Raw genomic sequence first — 25428 nt, forward strand, 5'->3', positions numbered from 1 at the left:
CATTTGTTTCCTGGAGTCACACTTAAACATTTGAGAAATGATCTTAGATCAAATGTAGGATGGTTGGTTTGCAACATTTAAAGCAGCAGATCTTAAAGTGACAGCAGCATAATAAACCAGTTGCTGTAATGTCTGTCATTAATGTTAAATCACAGATCTATATGTTGTATGATTGGACACACTCCTGGCTTTGCTGTTAAACAGACATGACAGAAAAAAAAGTCCTGATATATTGAAGGGTAAGTAAATGTGACTTGGGGATGCACCAATACAACTTTTTCCAGAACGAGTCCGATTCCTGCATTTTCACTGGATTTGTAATTTTTAAATATATTGGGTAGAGAAACCAAAGGAATATAAATAATACGAATTGGCTCAGTTTGTTCATTTTCCTTCAGTTATTTATGCTTAAAGGGATAGTTCATGGAAAAATGAAAATTGGCCCATGATTTACTCACCCAAGTCATCCTATGGGTCTATGGCTTTCTTGTTTCAGACGAATACAATCGGAGTTATATTTAAAAAAAAAAAAAAAAAAAAAGCTTCCAAGATTTAAAATGGCAGTGAATGGTTGTTTCGGTTATGAAGTTTATCAAAGTGCATCCATCCATCATAAAAGTAATCCGGGGGGTTAATAAAGGCTTTCTGAAGTTAAGCGATGCGTTTGTATAAGAAAAATATCCAGGTTTAAAACTTTATAAAGTAAAATGACTAGCTTCCGGCCAAACACAGTCTATTTGCGCAACTTGTGACGTCGGAAGTAGCGTAATGCATCATGGTGTGGCGTAAATATTAGCAATATGTCCAATCACTCGCATAAGTTGTGCTTTAGACTCAGGCAGAATCTGTATGTTTGGCCGCAAGCTTGTTATTTTACTTTAATAAATATATAATATCCATATTTAAAACTTTATAAACGCATCACTTCAGAAGGCCTTTATTAAACCTTTTTTTAAGTTCACTTAAGTTAATTTTTTTTAAAGCACAATAAATGTTGAAATTTATAGCCTTCAATGTTGAATGTCTGAATTCTCTACTTCACCCTTCCAGGGCTTGGGCCCTAATAAAAATAATCCTAAGACATAAAACAGTTATTAAGTGTGCTTGCTGAAAACAGCACTTCTTCTTCTATTCTTCTTCTTCTATTCTTCTATTCTTCTTCTTCTATTCTTCTTCTTCTATTCTTCTTCTTCTATTCTTCTTCTTCTATTCTTCTTCTTCTATTCTTCTTCTTCTAATTCTTCTTCTTCTAATTCTTCTTCTTATTCGATATATTTTGGCCAGCTCCTGCGCCTAGGCCCTTTGAGACAGAGACACCGTTCCAACTTTAAAACGTACGGTCAGTACCGGTGTAAGTTGCTCGCGAAGATGAAATCACGAGTCCATGTCATTCGTCCGCCATATTGGATTGAACAGAAAGCGAAACAAAATTTTCACAGGTCACAAATTTGGTCCGAACTTCACGAAACTGGACGTACATGATCCTTGGACCAAGCCTCACAAAAGTTACTAGAAGGATTTTTGATTTTCGGAAGCGTTTGCCCGTCACAGCCAAACGAAATCGGCGGCGTAGTCGCCAAACAGGAAGTCATCCATATCTCAGGAACTCGGTTACGTATCGAAACCAAACTTTGTACATGAACTCGGGACTCCAATGTGAGGATGCACAAGATCTGAATTTTTCATTTTTTTTTTAAATTTCAGGCTAATTGACAAACCCATTTACCTATGTCTATGCAAAAGAGTTTCATCTCACACTTTTAATGTTAATGCATTTAGACAGTAGGTGGCACTGTTGTATTACATTTCACAGAGCTGCCAAGTCAGTGAATAAACTGCATTAGTTTTTACTAGGTTTGTCTTAAATGCAGGGCCTGAATTTCGTTTTTTAAACTGGGAGGGAATTGCACCGCTTACATGGGTCACACGGGGGGGGGTGGGGGGGGGGGTGGGGGGGGGGGTCTAAAGATGCATCAAAAGAATAACTTTAGATGCATCGGTCTAATTTAATCATCTTCATTTATTAATCTTAATTTATCTACAGATTTGTATGCATGAATTGTGCATTTCCAGTTCTCAAAACAGTTAATAACAAAACAAACAAAAAAAACTTTATACAAAATACATCATGCTCTTCTTCGCTAACCGAACAATTAATTGTCTGTGGCTGTGTTTGTGCGCGCGGGAAATATGCTGCGCATCACAATAGAAAACAAGGAGAAACGCACAGTCACATGCTCATGCTCAAACAATCAACAACGTCGCTCTAGATGTGTAAAAACTAGGGGTGTAACGATTCATTCATTTTCTCGATGCATCGATTACAAATCCTGCCGATGCATATGCATCGATCTTGAAACATGGATTTTTGAATCGTGAATCGTTTGTTTTGGTCAATAATCGATTTTATATTAAAAAATCGAATGAATCGCGATTTTATAACGAATATACGATGGATAATTTTAATTTAAAATAAATAAATATAAATCTTAAATTAGTTGCGTCTGCGACGTAAAGTGCGCCCTCACTGCAGTGGCGCAGTGGATTACGTCACTAATCTTCAATTCGCGCCTGTTTGTTGTCATTCGAATAAACGCAGCAGTGCACAATGGAGGGCAACGAAGAAGGAGAAATTTGCAAGGCACCAGCCAACATGAGATCAAAGGTTTGGGATTACTTCGGCTTTCACAAAGTAAATGGAAAGATTGACAAGTCCGTTGCAGTTTGCAGACATTGTAAATCTGAGTTAAAATACTTTGGAAATACAACGAACCTTAGCAACCATCTCCGCAGACGTCATGCCATTAATATAGAAATACCTGCACCTAAAGCAGCTGCTAGTATTTCAGGGTCAGACGTGAGAAGTGCTACTCCTAACCTATTTGGTCAACTTCAGAGTCTTCCCGAAAACACCCATCGTGCTAAAGCAATAACTGCATCTATTGCAAGATTTATTTGCAAGGATATGCGCCCCTATAGCGTGGTGGAAAACACTGGTTTTCGAGAAATGATAAACACTTTAGAACCAAGATACAAAATACCCAGCCGTCAGTTTTTCAGTGAAAAATGCATCCCGGAATTATATCGGTCTACGAAAGAGGAGCTAAAGCTCAAGCTTTCTCAATCTGTCCGTGTTGCTCTCACGACTGACTCTTGGACGTCGTGTTCGACAGAGTCTTATGTGACTATTACCGCACATCTGATTTCCATGAACTGGCAAATGCAGAGCTTCGTTCTTCAAACAAGGACTCTAAACGAAGCCCACACAGGCAAAAACATTGGAGAATTGCTGCGCGATGCCTGTTCCGAGTGGACAATTGCAGACAAGAGTCCTGCTCTTGTTACTGATAACGCCCGCAATATGATTGTTGCAGGTAAAGTTGCTGGATTTACCCCGCACATCACTTGCTTTGCACACACTCTGAACCTGGTGTCTCAAAAGGCCATGAAAGTTAGCAGTGCAGAGCGATTGTTGGGCAAAGTAAGACGTATTGTCTCTTTTTTCCACCGAAGTTCAACTGCTACATGCACGTTAAAAGAGAAACAGCAAATTCTCGGCTTGCCGGTACACAAACTTAAACAGGACGTTTGCACTAGGTGGAATAGTTCTGTGGAAATGCTTGAGCGTTTCTTAGAACAACAAACTGCAATCTTGGCAACGCTTATGTCGAAGGATTTGCGGAGGGGAACAGAAGTACACACTCTCACAGAAACGGACATCAGTAATGCTGAGGATATTGTGAAAGTGATGGCCCCCATTAAGATCGCCACTACTATGATGTGTGAAGAAGAACAACCAACCGTGTCTGTGATTGCGCCTCTCCAGGCTAAACTACTCAAACATCTCGAGCCCTGCGAGGACGATACAGACATGACTCGAGAAATGAAATCAGCGATGACAACGGACTTTTCATCCCGGTATACCAACTCCCGCGACATTCTGCTTAAAGGTAAGAGATGTCTCTCTAATTGTCAAAAGCAAAAGTATTGCAAATGCTCAACAATCTTTGAATTATTTATTATTAAGACCAAATTGTTGCTTATATTAAAACTTTTAATAGCACAACATTGTTCAAAGTTTTCATTTTGACTTGGTAACATTAACAACTAATAGTATTTTATTTATTTTTTTGCTAGCATCTGCATTGGACCCCCGCTTCAAAGGGCTACCCTTTCTAGAAAACGAAGAAAGAGAATTTGTCTTCACCAAACTTACTGTTGATGCCACAAACAGTGTATGTTTGCAACTTCCCTTATTTTCATGAACCAAATGCTGGCTAATTAACTAGACTGTATTAAGGATTATAAATATGATGGTCCGAAATAGTACTTGGCTTGTTTTAGTGAAATTATTGACTTGACTGATGTTCGTATTTATATTTCATTTTGTTACAGATTCAAGTGGAACAGCAGGAGGATGCAGTTGAAGAGAAACCACCAGACACAGCTGAAGAAGGTATTTATTTTAATAACTTGTTAATAATAAGTAATCTGTTTAAATTTAAAGGGTAGGCTAGGCATACTGTAGCAAAAAAGTTTGGGATGCATTTGTAATTCAAAATGTATGTAAGGACAAGAAATGAGATGCAAACAAACAACTTTTTCATTATGTGTTTCCATCAATCTAATTAATTTTCTTTTTCAGATGAGATGCGTCCTGCAAAAAAATTGAAAGCTATGGATTTGCTCTTCGGCAACATCTTTCAGCAGGTGCCAGAGACCTGTCCACTATCAAGGTCCGCTAGCGTGGTCAGCAGAGACGAGGTACTCAAATACAGATCCATGGTTCCTCTGCCACTGACTGAAAATGCTCTGGACTGGTGGAAGTCCCATGAGACAGAGCTACCAATCCTTGCAAATCTGGCAAGAAGTTGTCTTTGCATTCCTGCTACTAGTGTGGCCTCAGAGAGAGTTTTCAGCACCGCAGGAGACATAGTGTCTTCTCAGAGAAGCAGTTTACGGCCAGATTGTGTTGATCAATTAATATTTTTGAAAAAGAATCTCAAGTAGATGGGGTTAGAAAAAAGCAAGTCATATCATAGCCATGTGTTTGTTCATATCTGTCTTACTACACTCACCACCATGTTTTAATCACACTCTGTGTGGTGTGGTGTTACTGCCCGTTGGACTTGGCCTGTTGCATTTCTGCACTTTGCTGTATTTACACACTTTCTTTGCTGTATTTACACAATTTATTTGCTGTATTTACACACTTTGCTGTATTTCCTAAATGTTCAGGAAATGTGTGCAATGTTTACAATAAAAGCACTCATGGTGCATTGAATATGTAGTAGTTTTATTTTTCTTGGTTTACTTGCCTTAATGTATTTTTGAGTCTTAAGAAGTTAAGCTATTGAACTGAAGTTCTGAATCAAGTTATTAAATTGAGTTTAATAGTCATGAATTTCCCCAAAAAATATTTTATTTGCTCAGATACAGATGTATACTAAAATTTACAGAATAGAATCGTTAATAATCGAATCGAATCAAATTTCATTGTTAATCGAATCGAATTGAATCGTTCTGATTTGCAAAAATCGTTTTTGAATCGAATCAAAAACCTCTGAATCGTGAATCGAATCGATTCGCTGTCTACCCAAAGATTCACAGCCCTAGTAAAAACCTATTTTTTACAGTCTATGGCAAAAACAAGTGGAAAGCGTGAGCGCACCGTTCTCTCCATTCCACAAGCGCTTGCTCTCCCGTGGTGTCTGTCGTTGCTATGCAACCATGAACTGCGCTCTCCATGATGACGAGGAAGTATCAGCAAAAGATTAATTGATTTCTAGCCCTTGCATTAGCTTTACTACTAGATATATTTATGGAGATGAAAAATAATAAGGCACCCTGTACAGCTATGATCAGCTGTTCGGCCAAACATTCAATGTTGTTACGCTGCAAGCTGATCAGTTGGTTCGTTGCTGCCGCGCTCTATCACTCGCACACCATAAAGAGAAAAATGGTTTTTAATGTTTCAATTTCGGGATTAAAATGACATAATTTGGAAGCGGATAATCTATTCACAAACAGCTTTATGACTCAATGTTAGAATGCTGCACCTACACTCGATAGTGTGAATAAGATCAGCGCAACGCAGACCACTGCATTGACAGCGTGAAACATATGATCTGTCTACGGCCAGGGCTCAGCGGAAGACAGAAAATGCCGGTCCAGCGCTGACTGAGGAATTAAATTCGAAAATAAAAGACAGTTTGACATCTTTTTTCTCGCATCTGTGAATTTATTTTTTAATCATTTGCTCTGAGATGAAGCGAATATTTGTGCGGGAATTTCTCGCACCATAAAAGCTAACATTGCGGGAATGGTTTAAATAATGCGCAATCCCCACATTCCCGCACCGAAATTCAAGCCCTGAAATGGCAGCGGGAGCGGGATGTGTAACTCTAGCATATGGCGCATATGTCATATAAAGTTAGGCAAGGCCAAACAGCGTTATCCATGTTGTTGCGATTGCATCGCTAGAGTAAGCTAATAGTGAAACTGATAGCGTTTTTCATTTAGTTACAATATGAGGACTGACGGTAGGCTATAAAAATCAGCGTTTCTAGGTGATGACAACCATCTTGACAGCAGCAATCAAAGCATTGCGCTAATTACAGTAGACCTTAATTTGAGATAGTAAATTTGTTCCTAATCAAAGGGAACACTCAACCACAGAACAGCTGAGCGAGTTATTTATTGGCTTATTGGATACAGTAAATGAAGACTGTCAACTTCTTTTCAATACTATTTCATCACCCAAAACACTCCCACTCTCTGCTGTATATTCATAACCAAATATTTCAAAGCCAACAACCAAGCCACATAAACAATGCCATTGGCACTAGTCTACATTGCATGTCTCTTAATGCACATAACTTTTCACCTTTTTGCACAATCTTGAAAAAAGTACTATTATTGAAATTTTCAGATCAAGCAAACTTCAACACACCCTTATCCACTTCCTGCTCACGTTAGTGAACCGCACCCGAGCAAGCACACTTCGCAGTTCCTCCGGAAATGCATTCTAGTTTTAAATTGTAGTAATATTTAATAACAATATTACAGTTTTTACTGTATTTTTGATCAAATAAATGCAGCATTAGTGAGCAGAAGAGACTTATTTTAAGAACTTTAAAACTGACCCCAAAAAACAAAAAAGCATTTGCTACCTCTCTAATATCAGATCCCAAGACAATTAATTAGTAAAAAACATTAGAAATAGTTATTTAAAATAGGACATGTGACCTATTGAGAGAGGACTATGACAATTTTCTACAAAAAAACTTCAGGTTCAGGTAGACATGCTTACCAGGCTTGTCACAGTTTATACTGTTCGGTCCAGGTGGAGTTCGGGTTCCTGGTATCTCCTTCCCACTACTGTCCACACACCAGCTGTAACCTGTGGACCCGTGGAACTGCTGAGGCTTGTACTGACCCTTCTCATCGCACTGAGGGATGTAGGCTCCAATCAGATCACCGTTTTCACTCTGAATTCTGTCTCTCTCCTCCTCACACGGGGTCTTGGGACGACCTTCAAGGTAAACGTACCAGAGATTATAGAATTTACTTGGAGGGTTAGTTCTCCAAAAAAATTTTATTCTGTCATCAATAACTCCCCCTTATGTTGTTCCAAAACTCATAAGACTTTCGTTCAACTTCGGAACAACAAATGAGGTTCATTCGACTCACAATAGTTACATCCATGTGATCGGCCTCTTACAACGAACACACTGCTGAAGTTCCATCAAGATCAGTTAATGTATGCTGAAGTCAGAGTTTCCGCTAGAAAAAAATGGTGCCGGTCAAAGTGACCGGCAGTGGTTTCGTTTTCCGGACATTTTGATAATATGCCGGTCAAATATCGTCTCTTAATTAGTCAAGTTGAGGAAAACTGGAGGCAGGCTATGTAACTTAAAAAAATGACATAATCAGGCCATATAGAATGCAACATGTTTATTAGCCTAACTTTCAAATAGATGGAAAAAAATATGAACGTCCGATTGGCGTCAATCAACGCCAATTGTTTTTACTATGGTTTCACATTCATAGTTTAACAAACCAATCCCCCTTCCCCACATAAACTATCTGAAGCCTATTGTTTTTACTCAAGAGAACTTCCCAGTGTCTCTCCACAACTTGCAATGCGCATAAGCCGCGTAACCTTGTTCTCCGCAAGGCGACTTCGCTGCTTCGTCTTGATCCGATTCTGCAGCGAGAACCCCCCCTCTGCAGGAACACTCGAGACCCATTTTCTACTATGGTTTTGTACGTTTCTTCATTCGGATCTATTTGCGATCCATTCCATTCTAAACAAACAACGCAGTTTATATGCGTCGTCCTTGTTTCATTATTCATTAAGATAATTAATAAATGCACGCATAATTATCAGTGAACTTGATAAATGTTGCAGATATGTTTTGCTATGCATGCACAAACAAATGCCTTTCAACTTATGTGCAAAATTCAGAATAAAATGAATGTGCAGCAATTTGTACAAATAGAGAGTCTAGGTCTACTATACGTGTTGTAGCCATTAAATAAGCTCATTTAATTTAATATTTGTTAAAATATTATAATGTTATTTTTTAATGTATGTGGATTATGAAAAGTAAACCGCACGTGTAAAATAGTATGCGCAATATTGAGAGAAATGGAGCGGGTCAGACATGATCTTGACCACTTAAGTTTTTTGTTTTGTAGAAAGCCTTTTTTGAAGTGAATTTCGTTTTGTATAAATTGTATCTTAATTTTAATAATTTATCAACCAATTGCCTAAATGTAATATAATAATAATAATAATTTTTAATATAGCAGACGATAGGCCTACAAGACGGCGCCCGCGCAGTCACTTGCATTGCTCGTGAACGGGAGCGCATCTCATCCTAATTTAACGAAACTCAGCGCGTAGGCCTCACAGACATGAAATATCTTAAGAAAGCTTGAAATGTCTTTTTAACAATTTAAAACGAAAAGAAATAGGCTACTCTCTGATTATGTAATCCATGATGTGCATTTCTCTCTATAGGCGCGTTCACTACGGAGATGGCGATCGCCAACATCATCTTTACAGCTATTATTGCTGTTAATAAACTAAAAATAATAGGCCTATAATTTTAGTCGCTGTCCTCAGTGTCCAGAAAAGCGCTGAAATGGAGATGAAGGGGAACCCGTTTTTATTTATTTTTTATTTTTTGGCTTAGCCTATCCAGTTTTCTGGAGGCCCACCTAGGCTACAATCAAAATCCTGGTGCCGCTAGTGCTTCGCAGCGGTCTGATATCAAGAAATAACAGACCGCATTCCACATTGGAATTCAACCAAGCCATGTAATAATGTTTAATAACTTTCAAATGGTAGAGCCTTTTCCTTTATAGCATAGCCAAAGGTCGGTGTATTTTTGCTTTATATATTTTAGGCTTATTCTCAAATTCAGATTGTCTTAGGGGGGCGGGATTATTAGGCAATTTTAATCGGACAATTTGACCGGAGAGATTTAATTTTGTCGGACATTTCATTTTTTTTTCGGCCAATGTTCGGCAATTACCGGACAACGGAAACCCTGGCTGAAGTTATAACACACTTCCTGTGTCCCTTATTCGCCATAAATTTGTTTCCTTGCCACAGCCAAACCGTTCGAGATATCAAAAATCTGTCCGCAATTGATCATCCTCAATGTCTTGTCTTCATGCACACCGAGTTTGGTGGCAATCGGATGAATCCTCTAGGAGGAGTATTTCAAATTCCAGAGGATGTGTTTTTCAAACAACCCATAATAGCTGACTTCCTGTTGGGTGGAGCTAATAACATAGATTGCGGAAGTTGCTTGGCACAATGAGATCTATATGTGTACCGAGATTCATATTAATTCATGCAAGCGTGTTTAATATATGGACCAAGTTTTCGGACCGCATTCAAGGGGGCCCTGTTGAGCCCCCCCTGCCACGCCCGGGTACCAGCTTCAGCCCGGCCCTGATGGCCGTGGGTTCTGACCTGTGTGCAAAGTTTCAACAGTTTTCGAGCACATCTTTTACTGGGTTTTAACTTTTTTGGTTATTTTGCTATTTAAAAGAAATATCTTTGAAAACATTTGGCGCAGTGATATGGACATGTAATGCGATCAAGACCTGTCTGGAATTACTTTAGCCTACTTTCCCCTAAAAATAATTGCATACCTTAGAATCTTCGTCAACCAATCAGATTCAAGCATTTAACAGCCCCGTAGTCAGGGGTGCGTTTATAGTGGGGGTGTTGGGCTGGTCTAGGGGGTGCAGAGTATATCAGGCATTTGGGCCCAGGACGCTAGGGGGGCTCAAATCCCCACTTTGGTTTATTTTATTTCTTCTTTTGTGATTTTGTTTTCTTACATACACGAACATGTTAAATAATAACAATGCAGTAAAATAAATGTGAATTACAGAAAGCAAGTAGTGAATGTGAGAAATATATTTAATTTATAATTCATGCAGTAAAGACTATAAAGTGTTTGATAACTTTATTCAATTTCTGTATATGTTTCGACCCGTTAGACAGGTAGGAATGCCACAGGAAAAGGTTTATAAAATGTAAATTATTATAATGGGTTAATGTGAAGATTTTTTAAGTTCACTTAAGTTAATTTTTTTTAAAAGCACAATAAATGTTGAAATTTATAGACTTCAATTACTGTAGTGTTGAATGTCTCAATATTTAGTAATACAACTTAAACTAAGATACATTTCAGAGACAGTTCCAGTATTAATATCAGTGATCCTGGCCTTCATTCATAAAAAGATGCCATTCCAACAAATAATTAAAATATGCCGTCTTTAATTTGTTTCTACCTCGATTTGGAGAGCAGCAATGAAATTACTACAATATAAAAGATTAACTGATGTTTTTAAATCGCCATTACAGAAGTGATTAGCTGGATTTAACTAAAACCTAATAAAACCTAATATATTAATAGAAAAATGTATCGCTTTTAATTATACTGTAATGAGGAATGGCTATAATTAATGGCTAAAATTTAAGCAGAAAAAAATAACATTTTCATAAAGACATCAGGAGCAGTATTGGTATCAGTGATGCCTTCTTTTATAAAAATATGGCATTAAACAAATATTTGAAATATCAGCCATCAACCATATCATGTTGTTTCTAAATTAATTGAGATTAAATGTGAAATTACTACAATATAGAAATATGTAAAATAACTTTAATGTTAGGTGTGATTCATTGCGCTTAATTACAGAAAATGAGCAATTAGTTTATTTTTATTTTTATTGACTGCATATTATAATATAATACCTGTAACTTAGGGCTGGGCGGTATGACGGTATATATCGTTACCGCAGTAGAAAATGTCAACTGTAATAGATTTTTTTATTACGAGTATACCGCAACATGTAAATAAGTGGGCGTGGTTAACTCACATGCAGCGTGCGTGAGACTGAGACGCTGAGATTTATCAAAGAGACATGGAGGAAGCAGATCAAGAGGATCCACAATGGAATTACGTTTTCTAAAGCGTTGTTGTTAAAGTGATATTTTCGGGGAGAAAGGTGCAGGAGTCAGTGATGGCCACGGGTTCTGACCTGTGTGCAAAGTTTCAAGAGTTTTCGAGCATGTTAAGGGCCTCAAAAGTGCCCGAAAGGTTGACAGAAAAATAATAATAAAGAATCTAATGAAAACAATAGGGCCTTTGCCCTTTCAGGGCTTGGGCCCAAATAAAAATAATCCTAAGGAAAACGATAGGGCCTTCGCCCTTTCAGGGCTTGGTGCCTAATAACAACAGTTATTTTAAATTGTAGTAATATTTAATAACAATATCACAGTTTTTACTGTATTTTTGATCAAATAAATGCAGCATTAGTGAGCAGAAGAGACTTATTTGAAGAACTTTAAAACTGACCCCAAAAAAACAAAAAAAGCATTTGCTACCTCTCTAATATCAGATCCCAAGACAATTAATTAGTAAAAAACATTAGAAATAGTTATTTAAAATAGGACATGTGACCTATTGAGAGAGGACTAAGACAATTTTCTACAAAAAAACTTCAGGTTCAGGTAGACATGCTTACCAGGCTTGTCACAGTTTATACTGTTCGGTCCAGGTGGAGTTCGGGTTCCTGGTATCTCCTTCCCACTACTGTCCACACACCAGCTGTAACCTGTGGACCCGTGGAACTGCTGAGGCTTGTACTGACCCTTCTCATCACACTGAGGGATGTAGGCTCCAATCCGACCACCGTTTTCACTCTGAATTCTGTCTCTCTCCTGCTCACACGGGGTCTTGGGACGACCTTCAAGGTAAACGTACCAGAGATTATAGAATTTACTTGGAGGGTTAGTTCTCCAAAATTTTTTAATTCTGTCATCAATAACTCCCCCTTATGTTGTTCCAAAACCAAAAGACTTTCGTTCAACTTCGGAACAAATGAGGTTCATTCGACTCACAATAGTTACATCCATGTGATCGGCCTCTTACAACGAACACACTGCTGAAGTTCCATCAAGATCAGTTAATGTATGCTGAAGTTATAACACACTTCCTGTGTCCCTTATTCGCCATAAATTTGTTTCCTTGCCACGGCCAAACCGTTCGAGATATCAAAAATCTGTCCGCAATTTATCATCCTCAATGTCTTGTCTTCATGCACACCGAGTTTGGTGGCAATTGGATGAATTCTCTAGGAGTATTTCACATTTCAGAGAATGCGTTTTTCAAACACGGGTTCCGCGGGTTCTGACCTGTGTGCAAAGTTTCAACAGTTTTCGAGCACATCTTTTACTGGGTTTACATTTTTTTGTTTATTTTGCTATTTGAAAAAAATGCCTTTGAAATCATTTGGCGCAGTGATATGGACATGTAATGCGGTCAAGACTTGTCTGGAACTACTTTAGCCTTCTTTCCCCTAAAAATAATTGCATACCTTAGAATCTTCGTCAACCAATCAGATTCAAGCATTTAACAGCCCCGTAGTCAGGGGTGCTTTTACAGTGGGGGTGTTGGGCTGGTCTAGGGGGTGCAGAGTATATCAGGCATTTGGGCCCAGGACACTAGAGGGGCCCAAATCCCCACTTTGGTTTATTTGATTACTTTTTTTGTGATTTTGTTTTCTTGCATACACGAACATGTTAAATAATAACAATGCAGTAAAATAAATGTGAATTATAGAAAGCAAGTAGTGAATGTGAGAAATATATTTAATTTATAATTTATGCAATAAAGACTGTAAAGTGTTTGATTACTTTATTCAATGCCACAGGAAAAGGTTTCTAAAATGTAAATTATTATAATGGTTTAATGCGAAGATTTTTTAAGTTCACTTAAGTTATTTTTTTTTAAAGCACAATAAATGTTGAAATTTATAGCCTTCAATTACTGTAGTGTTGAATGTCTCAATATTTAATAATACAGCTTAAACTAAGATACATTTCAGAGACAGTCCCAGTATTAATATCAGTGATCCTGGCCTTCATTCATAAAAAGATGCCATTACAACAAAGCATTAAAATATACCGTCTTTTAATTTGTTTCTACATCGATTTGGAGAGCAGCTATGAAATTACTACAATATAAAAAGATTAACTGATGTTTTTAAATCGCTATTACAGAAGTGATTAGCTGTATTTAACTAAAACATAATAGATTAATAGAAAAATGTATCGCTTTTAATTATACTGTAATGAGGAATGCCTATAATTAATGGCTAAAATTTAAGCAGAAAAAAAAAAAAAAAATTATTCTGCGAATACCGCAACATGTAAATAAGTGGGCGTGATTAACTCACATGCAGCGTGCGTGAGACTGAGACGCTGAGATTTCTCAAAGAGACATGGAGGAAGCAGATCAAGAGGATCCACAATGGAATTACGTTTTCTAAAGCGTTGTTGTTAACCCTCTGATGGTCTTTATTTATGTCTACACTCGAGTTTTTTGGGGTCTCTAGAGACCCCAGACAATAACATTTAATTTTGTAACAAGATAATAGTTTTTTTTTTTTTTTACAAATGTAATTTTATTCTGTTTGTTAATGTTTTTACTCAACATTTGTGCAGTTTTTGGAGAATTTATGATATTTTTTAAATTTCTATAAATAAATAAATAAATAAATAAATATTTAAATAGCCTTTTTACAAAAAAACAGCATTTGATGTAAAATTCACTTTATAAAAGACCCAGATTTCTAACTTTCATTCATGGGGTTTAATGTAACATTTTTGCCCATTTTTTGGAAAATGCAGTTTTAAAATAAAAAATAATAATTTTAACCACTAGATGGCTATAGAGCTCCAGTATATGCTATTTGCTATTAGACTACCTGAAAGATATCTTTTCACAAGTTGGATTCAGTTGGATTCATATCTAAATATTATAAAATCACAATTATAACAAAAATAAAATATTTTTGTCAAAGTTTAGCATTTTTTTGTACCAAAAAAACCCAGTTTTTCAATAATGTTACATTATGATTAGAACCAAACCTGAACAAAATGTTACAAAGAGAAATGTTGGAGTCTTAAGATTTTATCATTTATTTCAATCATTTATTTTTAATCTAATTCTAGATTCTAGACACACACAATTGTGTGTGTGTGTGTGTGTGTGTGTGTGTGTGTGTGTGTGTGTGTGTGTGTGTGTGTGTGTGTGTGTGTGTGTGTGTGTGTGTGTGTGTGTCTGAGAGATAAAGAGAGAGAGAGAGTGTGTGAGTACACATTGTCGATGTGCCAGTGTTACCACACCACTTTATATTTGTAGTGGTTCTGCATTTTGGATGATTTTATTTGACAAATTATAGCCTTACAAATGTTCCTGTGTGTGTATGCGTGTATGTGTGTGTGTGTGTGTGTGTGTGTGTGTTTACATTTTCAATGTGTCAGTGTCACCAATTTATTTTTGTGGTGGTACTGCATTTTGGATAATTTTATTTGACAAATTATAGCCTTACAAATGTGTGTGTGTGTGTGTGTGTGTGTGTGTGTGTGTGTGTGTGTGTGTGTGTGTGTGTGTGTGTGTGTGTGTGTACATTTTCAATGTGTCAGTGTCACCAATTTATTTTTGTGGTGGTACTGCATTTTGGATAATTTTATTTGACAAATTATAGCCTTACAAATGTGTGTGTGTGTGTGTGTGTGTGTGTGTGTGTGTGTGTGTGTGTGTGTGTGTGTGTGTGTGTGTGTGTGTGTGTGTGTGTGTGTGTGTGTGTGTGTGTGTGTGTGTGTGTGTGTGTGTGTACATTTTCAATGTGTCAGTGTCACCAATTTATTTTTGTGGTGGTACTGCATTTTGGATGATTTTATTTGACAAATGATAAGAGAACAGTTTTTATAGTCTCAAAAATGTATTCCTCTATATGTGTGTGTGTGTACACGCGTGTTGTGAGCAATATAATTTAGCATTGTGGATGTTTTTTGCATTGGTGGAAGTGTGCCACTTTATTTGTGCCATTTCTGTTGATGTGTTCTGCGTTGTTTCTGATTTTGATGATGAATTTTGTCTATTTTGATTGCGGGGTCTCCAGAGACCCTGAAGACCACGAGTGTCACAATTTTTGTCACGCTAACATAAAAACAGATATCATTTCAATTTATTTATTTTTTTTGTAAATCTAGAAAGTGTTGAGAGCCGTAGAAGGTTTCATACCATTTGGACAAAGGGAACATTTTTTTTTAATTTGAGTAAACGTCATTTGGGGTCCCAAAAGACCCCGTAAACCATCAGAGGGTTAAAGTGATATTTTTGGGGAGAAAGGCGCAGGAGTCAGTGATGGCCGCGGCCACAGTTTTTACTGTATTTTTGATAAAATAAGTCTCTTCTGCTCACGAAGGCTGCATTTATTTGAAGAACTTTAAAACTGACCCCAAAAAACAAAAAAGCATTTGCTACCTCTCTAATATCAGATCCCAAGACAATTAATTAGTAAAAAACATTAGAAATAGTTATTTAAAATAGGACATGTGACCTATTGAGAGAGGACTATGACAATTTTCTACAAAAAAAATTCAGGTTCAGGTAGACATGCTTACCAGGCTTGTCACAGTTTATACTGTTCGGTCCAGGTGGAGTTCGGGTTCCTGGTATCTCCTTCCCACTACTGTCCACACACCAGCTGTAACCTGTGGACCCGTGGAACTGCTGAGGCTTGTACTGACCCTTCTCATCACACTGAGGGATGTAGGCTCCAATCCGACCACCGTTTTCACTCTGAATTCTGTCTCTCTCCTGCTCACACGGGGTCTTGGGACGACCTTCAAGGTAAACGTACCAGAGATTATAGAATTTACTTGGAGGGTTAGTTCTCCAAAAAAAGTAAATTCTGTCATCAATAAGTCACCCTCATGTTGTTCCAAAACTCATAAGATTTTCGTTCAACTTCGGAACAACAAATGAGGTTCATTCGACTCACAATAGTTACATCCATGTGATCGGCCTCTTACAACGAACACACTGCTGAAGTTCCATCAAGATCAGTTAATGTATGCTAAAGTTATAACACACTTCCTGTGTCCCTTATTCGCCATAAATTTGTTTCCTTGCCACGGCCAAACCGTTCGAGATATCAAAAATCTGTCCGCAATTTATCATCCTCAATGTCTTGTCTTCATGCACACCGAGTTTGGTGGCAATCGGATGAATTCTCTAGGAGTATTTCACATTTCAGAGAATGCGTTTTTCAAACACGGGTTCCGCGGGTTCTGACCTGTGTGCAAAGTTTCAACAGTTTTCGAGCACATCTTTTACTGCAGGGATAGGCAACTCCGGTCCTGGAGGGCCACTGTCCTGCAGAGTTTAGCTCCAACCCCAATTAAACACACCTGAACAAGGCAATCAGTGTTTTCAGGATTACTAGATAGATACAGGCAGGTGAGTTTTTATCAGGGCTGAAGCTAAACTCTGCAGGACAGTGGCCCTCCAGGACTGGAGTTGCCTATCCCTGTTTTACTGGGTTTAAATTTTTTTGTTTATTTTGCTATTTGAAAAAAATGCCTTTGAAATCATTTGGCGCAGTGATATGGACATGTAATGCGGTCAAGACTTGTCTGGAACTACTTTAGCCTACTTTCCCCTAAAAATAATTGCATACCTTAGAATCTTCGTCAACCAATCAGATTCAAGCATTTAACAGCCCCGTAGTCAGGGGTGCTTTTACAGTGGGGGTGTTGGGCTGGTCTAGGGGGTGCAGAGTATATCAGGCATTTGGGCCCAGGACGCTAGAGGGCCCAAATCCCCACTTTGGTTTATTTTATTACTTTTTTTGTGATTTTGTTTTCTTACATACATAACATGTTAAATAATAACAATGCAGTAAAATAAATGTGAATTATAGAAAGCAAGTGAGAAATATATTTAATTTATAATCCATGCAGTAAAGACTGTAAAGTGTTTGATAACTTTATTCAATTTCTGTATATTTTTCGACCCGTTAGACAGGTAGGAATGCCACAGGAAAAGGTTTATAAAATGTAAATTATTATAATGGTTTAATGCGAAGATTTTTTAAGTTCACTTAAGTTAATTTTTTTTTAAAAGCACAATAAATGTTGAAATTTATAGACTTCAATTACTGTAGTGTTGAATGTCTCAATATTTAATAATACAACTTAAACTAAGATCAATTTCAGAGACAGTTCCAGTATTAATATCAGTGATCCTGGCCTTCATTCATAAAAAGATGCCATTACAACAAATCATTAAAATATACCGTCTTTAATTTGTTTCTACGTCAATTTGGAGAGCAGCTATGAAATTACTACAATATAAAAAGATTAACTGATGTTTTTAAATCGCGATTACAGAAGTGATTAGCTGTATTTAACTAAAACATAATATATAAATAGAAAAATGTATCACTTTTAATTATACTGTAATGAGGAATGCCTATAATTAATGGCTAAAATTTAAGCAGAAATAAAAAACATTTTCATAGAGACATCAGGAGCAGTATTGGTATCAGTGATGCCTTTTATAAAAAGATGGCATTAAACAAATATTTGAAATATCAGCCATCAACCATATCATGTTGTTTCTAAATTAATTGAGATGTGAAATTACTACAATATAGAAATATATAAAATAAATTTAATGTTAGGTATGATTCATTGTGCTTAATTACAGAAAATGAGCAATTAGTTTATTTTTATTTTTATTGACTGCATATTATAATATACCTGTAACTGGAGCCATACACTCACGTCCACCACATGTAGTGCTGCAGCATTTCTTCTTGTCGGCACAGTCAGTGTCATTGGCACACCTCACTGGACGCGCCATGATACACACTACTTTATAGTCTGGGATTGGACACACTCCTGGCTTCACTGTTATACAGAAACAAGACAAAGAAATTAGCTCTGATATATTGAAGGGGAGGTAAATGTGACATTTATTACAGTGAGTTTGTGAAGATATAATTTAAGAGAATTTAATATATATTTGTTACTGTATATATTTTTAAAGCCTAAAAAAACTAAATATATTGATAGAAAACTGTATTGCTTTTAATTCTACTGATGATGAATGCCTATAATTAATAGCTAAAAATAATAATAATTCAGGATCAGTATTGGTATCAGTGAGGCCCTCCTACATAAAAAGATGCCACAAATATTTGAAATATCAGCCCACTGTCTGTGTTGTTTCTAAATTAATTTGGAGATGAAATATGAAATTACTACAATATAAAAATATATAAAAAGAACTTGAATGCTAGGTGAGATTCATTGCGTTTAATTACAGAAAACGTGTAATTTAGTTACTTTTTTTATTGACCACATATAATACCATACCTATAACTGGAGCCATACACTGACGTCCACATCCATTGCTGCAGCATTTCTTATTGTTGGCACAGTCACTGTCAACGGCACACGACACGAAACGTATCCGGGCACACACTTCTGCTTTATACTTTGTGTTTGGACACACTCCTGGCTTTACTGTTATACAGACACATGACAGAGAAGCTATATCACTGAATGCTGAATGTCTTTCACTGGGTTTTTTGGTTATTTTGCAGTTGTAGGCTGTAAGGAACACTACTGAAGAGCAGGTTATAATCAGGACAGGACTTATGGGGGCTTGGGTTTATGTTTTGGACCTATATGCTACAAATGACCTAGAACATACTTATGGAGCACAAAATATACAAATTAAAATATGCTTTGAGGTTCCTAGAACAATGAATGCATAGCCATGCTTTAATATGCCTAGTCAAGTCAAAGTTCAGCAGTGATATAGTCATTATAATAAAATAAAATCCTGGATTTGCTCAGAGACAGACTGATCATAATAACACTGACAGAGATGAACATTACAGTATGTTTAAATGTATTGTCATATCTGTGACCTGTTATATCAGATTTCTTAAATTTAATAAAATTTAATCAGAAAGACACTGTGTGGCAATTACCTGTATCATCAATAAAATCCATCTTTGGGTGGCAGCAAGTCAGTCTTAATGAGTGAGTTGAATCTTTTATTCAACAGATTAGTGAAAAAATTCTAATTCATTTTACTAAACAAATGACTGTATTTACTGTATTTCTTCCCCACTATAGTGTGATGGCAGTGAGAAGGGAGAGAGCGCTTAACTCTTCTGACTGCTTAATTTAGTGGAATTAACAAATGACCATTCTCTGTAAAGAAATTATCCTTCGTTAATAATTCGTTACACAGAACTTTATTATATTAAATATTAATCAAAAATTATTCACACCTTCACAAAATCCAAACATTCAGTGTAAGAGTAAAAAATTACATAACATTATTTATAGTAAGTTTATATGGTTCACAGCTTATTTAGAGTTTTGACCTCGACAACCCAACTGCATTTACCACAAACAGTCTAAACTAAAATATTGTTTTGGTAATTGTTCTACACATTGTCATATACAGTAACCTGAAAATAGCCTACCGTAGTTTATTAAGGTTTATCCTGCTAAACATTCTTACTAAAAAAATGGGGTAATCTCACTTACATTCTCATTTTAAGAAGTGTTAGATGTGGTTTGATTTGTTTACATTAGTTAATGTATTATAACTAACATGAACCACGAGCAACACATTTGTTACTGCATTTATTAATCTTTGTTAATCTTAGTTAAACAAACAATGAACAGCTGTATTTTTATTATTTTTATTATCTTCACTCAGTGCATTAGGCTAACTAATGTTAACAAATACAACTTTTGATTTAAATAATATAGGCTTACTAGTAAATGGTGAAATTAACATTAATAAATATTAATAAATGCTGTAGAATCATTTTATTAATAGTAAATGTTAACTATGTAGTTAACTAGAGTTTAATAAATGGAACCTTATTGTAAAGCATTACCGATTTGTTATACACGGATTCAGTGTTGGACAGATCAGTTGTTTTAACCATTCATTAAATGGAATCGGTTCAAAGGAGTCATTAGTTCGCGAATCGGACGTGTCATTAGCGGACTTGTATGCGTTGTGTGATTATCCCGGCAGTTAGGACTGATCTGTCAACACAGAAAACATTTCATCATTGGATATGTTTTGTTTTGCTTATTTAAAGTGTTTTTCATGTTAGCTGAATGGGCGGAACGCTTTTCAGAGAAGATAAGGCAACGTAAAAAAGTTTTTTTTTTTTTTTTTTGCCATAACAGTGTAATCCGTGTCTAATCACATTCTGCAGTACCGGACTTAACTAAAGTGAAATAATATTTTCAGAAAAATGATGTTTATGTGAGTGGTGACCTCATTGCTGCAAGGGCTGATAAAGGTAAACAAGATCATTCAGAATTTCACCTGAGGGATCATCTGGGGCTCATCTTGTAAAAATGTAAAAGATAAATGTGTGGTTTATTTCACTGTAAATTCACCCTGTTTGAATAAATGTGTATCAGTATCCGGGGAATTCAGCATTAGAGACAATCTTGTAATGTTAGAAAAATATGAGGGAATTAAATCCTTTGCATTCAAAATAATCTGGAGAGAAGATAAACAGGTAGATGTGATAAGCAGACTGAAGGGAATAGCACCTGATTTGCCATATTATCAGTGATATAACTGAACACCTACAAAAGTGGTTAGCATTTCAATTTCATTACCATACAAAAGGGGAAAACTTACGAAAATTGTTGTACTGTAATGCAAACATTATGTCATGTAACATAAACATGCTTACTGCAGTAGTGTCATTCTTGATTTGTAAAGATAAAGAAAACATTGTATAATGCTACCTGATGTTTTTTTTGTTTGTTTTTTTGGAGTGTGTTTGTGTGAAACCTCTGCAAGTGGAACATCTGGAAGACAGGCGTACACATGTTTTTTGTGCGTACATTTGTTTCCTGGAATCACACTTAAACATTTGAGAAATGATCTTAGATCAAATGTAGGATGGTTGGTTTGCAACACTTAAGGCAGCAGATCTTAAAGTGACAGCAGCATAATAAACCAGTTGCTGTAATGTCTGTCATTAATGTTAAATCACAGATCTATATGTTGTATGATTGGACACACTCCTGGCTTTGCTGTTAAACAGACATGACAGAAAAAAAAGTCCTGATATATTGAAGGGTAAGTAAATGTGACTCGGGGATGCACCAATACAACTTTTTCCAGAACGAGTCCGATTCCTGCATTTTCACTGGATTTGTAATTTTTAAATATATTGGGTAGAGAAACCAAAGGAATATAAATAATACGAATTGGCTCAGTTTGTTCATTTTCCTTCAGTTATTTATGCTTAAAGGGATAGTTCATGGAAAAATGAAAATTGGCCCATGATTTACTCACCCAAGTCATCCTATGGGTCTATGGCTTTCTTGTTTCAGACGAATACAATCGGAGTTATATTTAAAAAAAAAAAAAAAAAAAAAAGCTTCCAAGATTTAAAATGGCAGTGAATGGTTGTTTCGGTTATGAAGTTTATCAAAGTGCATCCATCCATCATAAAAGTAATACGGGGGGTTAATAAAGGCTTTCTGAAGTTAAGCAATGCATTTGTATAAGAAAAATATCCAGGTTTAAAACTTTATAAAGTAAAATAACTAGCTTCCGGCCAAACACAGTCTATTTGCGCAACTTGTGACGTCGGAAGTAGCGTAATGCATCATGGTGTGGCGTAAATATTAGCAATATGTCCAATCACTCGCATAAGTTGTGCTTTAGACTCAGGCAGAATCTGTATGTTTGGCCGCAAGCTTGTTATTTTACTTTAATAAATATATAATATCCATATTTAAAACTTTATAAACGCATCACTTCAGAAGGCCTTTATTAAACCTTTTTTTAAGTTAACTTTTCTTAAGTTAATTTTTTTTAAAGCACAATAAATGTTGAAATTTATAGCCTTCAATGTTGAATGTCTGAATTCTCTACTTCACCCTTCCAGGGCTTGGGCCCTAATAAAAATAATCCTAAGACATAAAATCAAGCATAGCGTTAGTTCTGGCAGGTCACGTTAGTCAAGCTCGCATCAGCTGACCCTCAGCTGATCCACATCTACCTATAGGAATACGACACCTATCACCGTGTACATATATAAGCTCCTTCAGTATTATCAGCAGCTATCGCGTTTCTCAGGAGCAAATTAAATGGCGAAATTCGTCAGGCAAACAACATCATCTCACAAGGAATCGTGCAATCGGGAATTTAGCAAGAGGAATTCATTCCCCACAAGGATTTCACCTCAGATTCATCTTAAACTTGAACACGAGATTTGCCGCATTGATCATAAGTTACCTCAGTCTGCATTGCTGCTCGCATCGCTGCATTATTGACACAGGACTCGACGTGATTCATTCTCCATTCATCTCTGAAAGTTTTCACAAAGCTAAGCTAAGTTCCTTTTTAATGCTCATTGTTAAAATCTATCAGGGTTTTGGCAACATGCTTGTTGCTAATGCTATACATGTGGCTTGGGCTATTCTAACTTAGTCATTTTCATTAAAATGCTCTTGCTAGGCTTATGCAATCATATTGGCCATGTGCGTTACTATGTGTTGTCATTGGCAACTGATCGCGTTGCACACGCTGTGCTTTTAGTGCTATTTTAGATTCAAGCAGCTGTTTGATGTGAATTAACAATTCATGGTGCAAATATTCTGCTGTGGCACCGCTTTTAAATACATAGTAAACAGTCACAATTCAGTTGAGTCACTTTGGACACGCTTGGTCTATCTAATTCTTGGAAACACGTCGTTCTTAAAGCTACAGTATATTGTATTTTACAGTGCTTTCATTTTAATCTATTTTTTACAGACTATGATTTTAATGCATTGTTTTTTTTAAGGGCTTGCATCTTTATAGGCTGAAATTCAACATGATGGTATATTTAAGCTGTGTATATGTAAAAAAAAAAAAAAAAAAAAAAAACTTATTGAAACACTGCTTGTTCTAAGGCTATAGTGGCTATTAAAAAACTGCTTTCTTTAAAAGATGTTAGTTGCTATTGAAACAGTTATTTTATTTTTAAGGTTATTTAGCTCAGTCGGTTTTTGGAACATGGCTGTGTTTTAGTCTTATACCTGGTGTCATTGGCACATGCTATGCTAAATTTTTCAGGCATCAGTATATGCTGTCATTTCAGCAGCATTGCTATGTAGCGACTGGGCTATTTGAATCATTCGTTCGTTTGATTCTGAATTAACCAATTCGGACTCTGTGTTTTTCTAAGCACATTCCTGTCCAAAATGTTCTTTGCTAAGCTTACCGAAGCTTGTAACCTCCTGACTTCAAAGATTGCAAATCATACGCCAGGCTCCAGAAAGACTGGAGCAAATGGACTTTCGTGACACTTTATTGTACCTTGGAGGATAAACAGTCAACATCTTTCGTTAACTCTGCAAAGTTCTGCATTCCAAACCCCCTTCCCCCTCTCTGGACCACAGAGAGATAACAAAACCTTCTCCTGCTACGTGACATCACACCCCCACACACACACAAACATCCTTTGAATTTAACTTAGAACTTAGAGATATTCTTTTTGATATACAATTCCATTATGCATGTGATTAGTTTTGTGTTATTCTATAGTGTGATTCCCTAGTGTGTAGTTTTGAATTCTAAGTGGGTATTTTAAGAATGATACACTATATTTGTACCCTAACTCCCCCCAGACCATAAAATTTTATGGTCCTAACGGAATGTCGACAACCCAGGAATCTCACTGAGATTCTGGCAGGAGAGCAGAATTAAAGTGTTCATCCTAGATGTATAACCATTGAAGAAATATGCAAACCTGAATGTATTTTCTCTTTTCCACGATTGTTCTTCTCTGTGATATGTTTTTGTATTCTTGTAAACCTTAAAGGAATAATGTTTCAGAGGTGCACACTGTTGCGAATTCATAGGTATATGTCATGTGGTCTTTTTAAAAGTCCAATTTTCATTCCCACTTGTAAATGCACATCACATTTTAGGTTAGTCTTATTCCCAGTTTGTTAATCGAACTTTTAATACTTATCTTACAGAGTAAGAAGGTACTTCTAGGCCGTAGCTTTTAAACATACCAAATTTGGTCTTGAATTAAACCTCCATATACCCGTAGGAAAGATATGGATACCAAATTATGATAAAATGCATTTTACTGCAGTTATAATCGTTTAACGTAGAAATGGCATGATCCTAAGACTGCCATAAAACATGCAAATCAAACTCATAGTGAGACAAAGAACTTTTCTCCCGCCTGGAATTTCGCATTCCAATTGGCTCAAGCCCAGGGAGGAGTGAAATTCCTGTGCCCTAGAAAAGCGGTTACACTCCGCGTTCCGCTGAGTTCTGTTCTGTATTTCCTTTCGTCTTGTTTTGTTCCTGCATTTTCACGAACCCGCCTCGTCAGCGAGAAGACCTTATGGCTCCCTTTGGGAGCGTTTTCAATTTTCTTTAAGTCTTTTCTTTATTTTCGTCTTCGGACTCCACGAAGCAAACGCAGCAGACAACTTCAACTCAAAGAGAAAGACTCTTTCGAAAACCCCGCTACCGCGCTCACCAGAAGACACGAGAGCGCGAGCCCTGCTTTCTTAAAGAAACACACGCACGCTGGTCTTAGGACACACGCATGAACTCTGCGTTCTTCAGCAACAAAGAGAACCATTTTGCAAGATAAGTTTATTGAACTTTTAATGTGATTTGATTCCTTGCTGTCTCTCAAAAGGTTGCCTGTGATTTTGCCATGCAGAGATCATCTCGGTGATCTCTCTCATCCTGAACTTTAGTTTCACTTTCTCCCTTTCATCCTCTCCCTCTCTCATCTGTTATCCGTTTGGTCTTGTAATGTTTTCATCCGTATGTTTCTGTTGTAAATATGTATTTACTCTGTGTATACTCGTAGTTTCAATGTAGTATTAGTCTAATTATTAAATTCCATATGTCCTTGACTGACTCTGTTTTAATTGCCCATGTTACTTAGTCCCTGAAATGTTCGATCTTAGCTATATGCTTTATCTTGGTACGATTTAAGTAAGCTAAT

General features: G+C 36.5%; 2 protein-coding genes across 2 annotated transcripts in view; one reads left to right on the forward strand and one right to left on the reverse strand.

The window, feature by feature from the left end:
- The window catches only part of LOC311297517 (thyroglobulin-like), a 40850-nt gene that overhangs the window by 838 nt on the left and 14584 nt on the right, over positions 1 to 25428 (reverse strand). The window contains exons 5-9 of the mRNA XM_084419847.1: positions 18770 to 18919; positions 18152 to 18301; positions 16010 to 16231; positions 12061 to 12282; positions 7313 to 7534 (exon numbers count right to left, since the gene is read on the reverse strand). Coding sequence (XP_084275973.1) covers positions 7313 to 7534; positions 12061 to 12282; positions 16010 to 16231; positions 18152 to 18301; positions 18770 to 18919 — 966 coding nt within the window. The remainder of the gene's footprint in view (positions 1 to 7312; positions 7535 to 12060; positions 12283 to 16009; positions 16232 to 18151; positions 18302 to 18769; positions 18920 to 25428) is intronic.
- LOC311297508 (E3 SUMO-protein ligase ZBED1-like) lies at positions 2487 to 5288 on the forward strand. Its single transcript, XM_084419827.1, has 4 exons — positions 2487 to 3950; positions 4138 to 4235; positions 4396 to 4456; positions 4646 to 5288. Exons 1-4 carry the CDS (start codon positions 2609 to 2611, stop codon positions 5008 to 5010), a joined length of 1866 nt encoding a protein of 621 aa, XP_084275953.1. The 5' UTR covers positions 2487 to 2608; the 3' UTR covers positions 5011 to 5288.

This window comes from Rutilus rutilus (assembly GCF_951802725.1).
Source record: "Rutilus rutilus genome assembly, chromosome: 9".
Classification (NCBI taxonomy): Eukaryota; Metazoa; Chordata; class Actinopteri; order Cypriniformes; family Leuciscidae; genus Rutilus; species Rutilus rutilus.

Excerpts from the sequence above, each read along its gene's own strand:
- LOC311297508 (XM_084419827.1), top strand. The coding sequence starts at position 2,609 with ATGGAGGGCAACGAAGAAGGAGAAATTTGCAAGGCACCAGCCAACATG. Across the intron at positions 3,951-4,137 it reads CCGCGACATTCTGCTTAAAG|CATCTGCATTGGACCCCCGC; the intron begins GTAAGAGATGTC and ends TTTTTTTGCTAG. Across the intron at positions 4,236-4,395 it reads CTGTTGATGCCACAAACAGT|ATTCAAGTGGAACAGCAGGA; the intron begins GTATGTTTGCAA and ends ATTTTGTTACAG.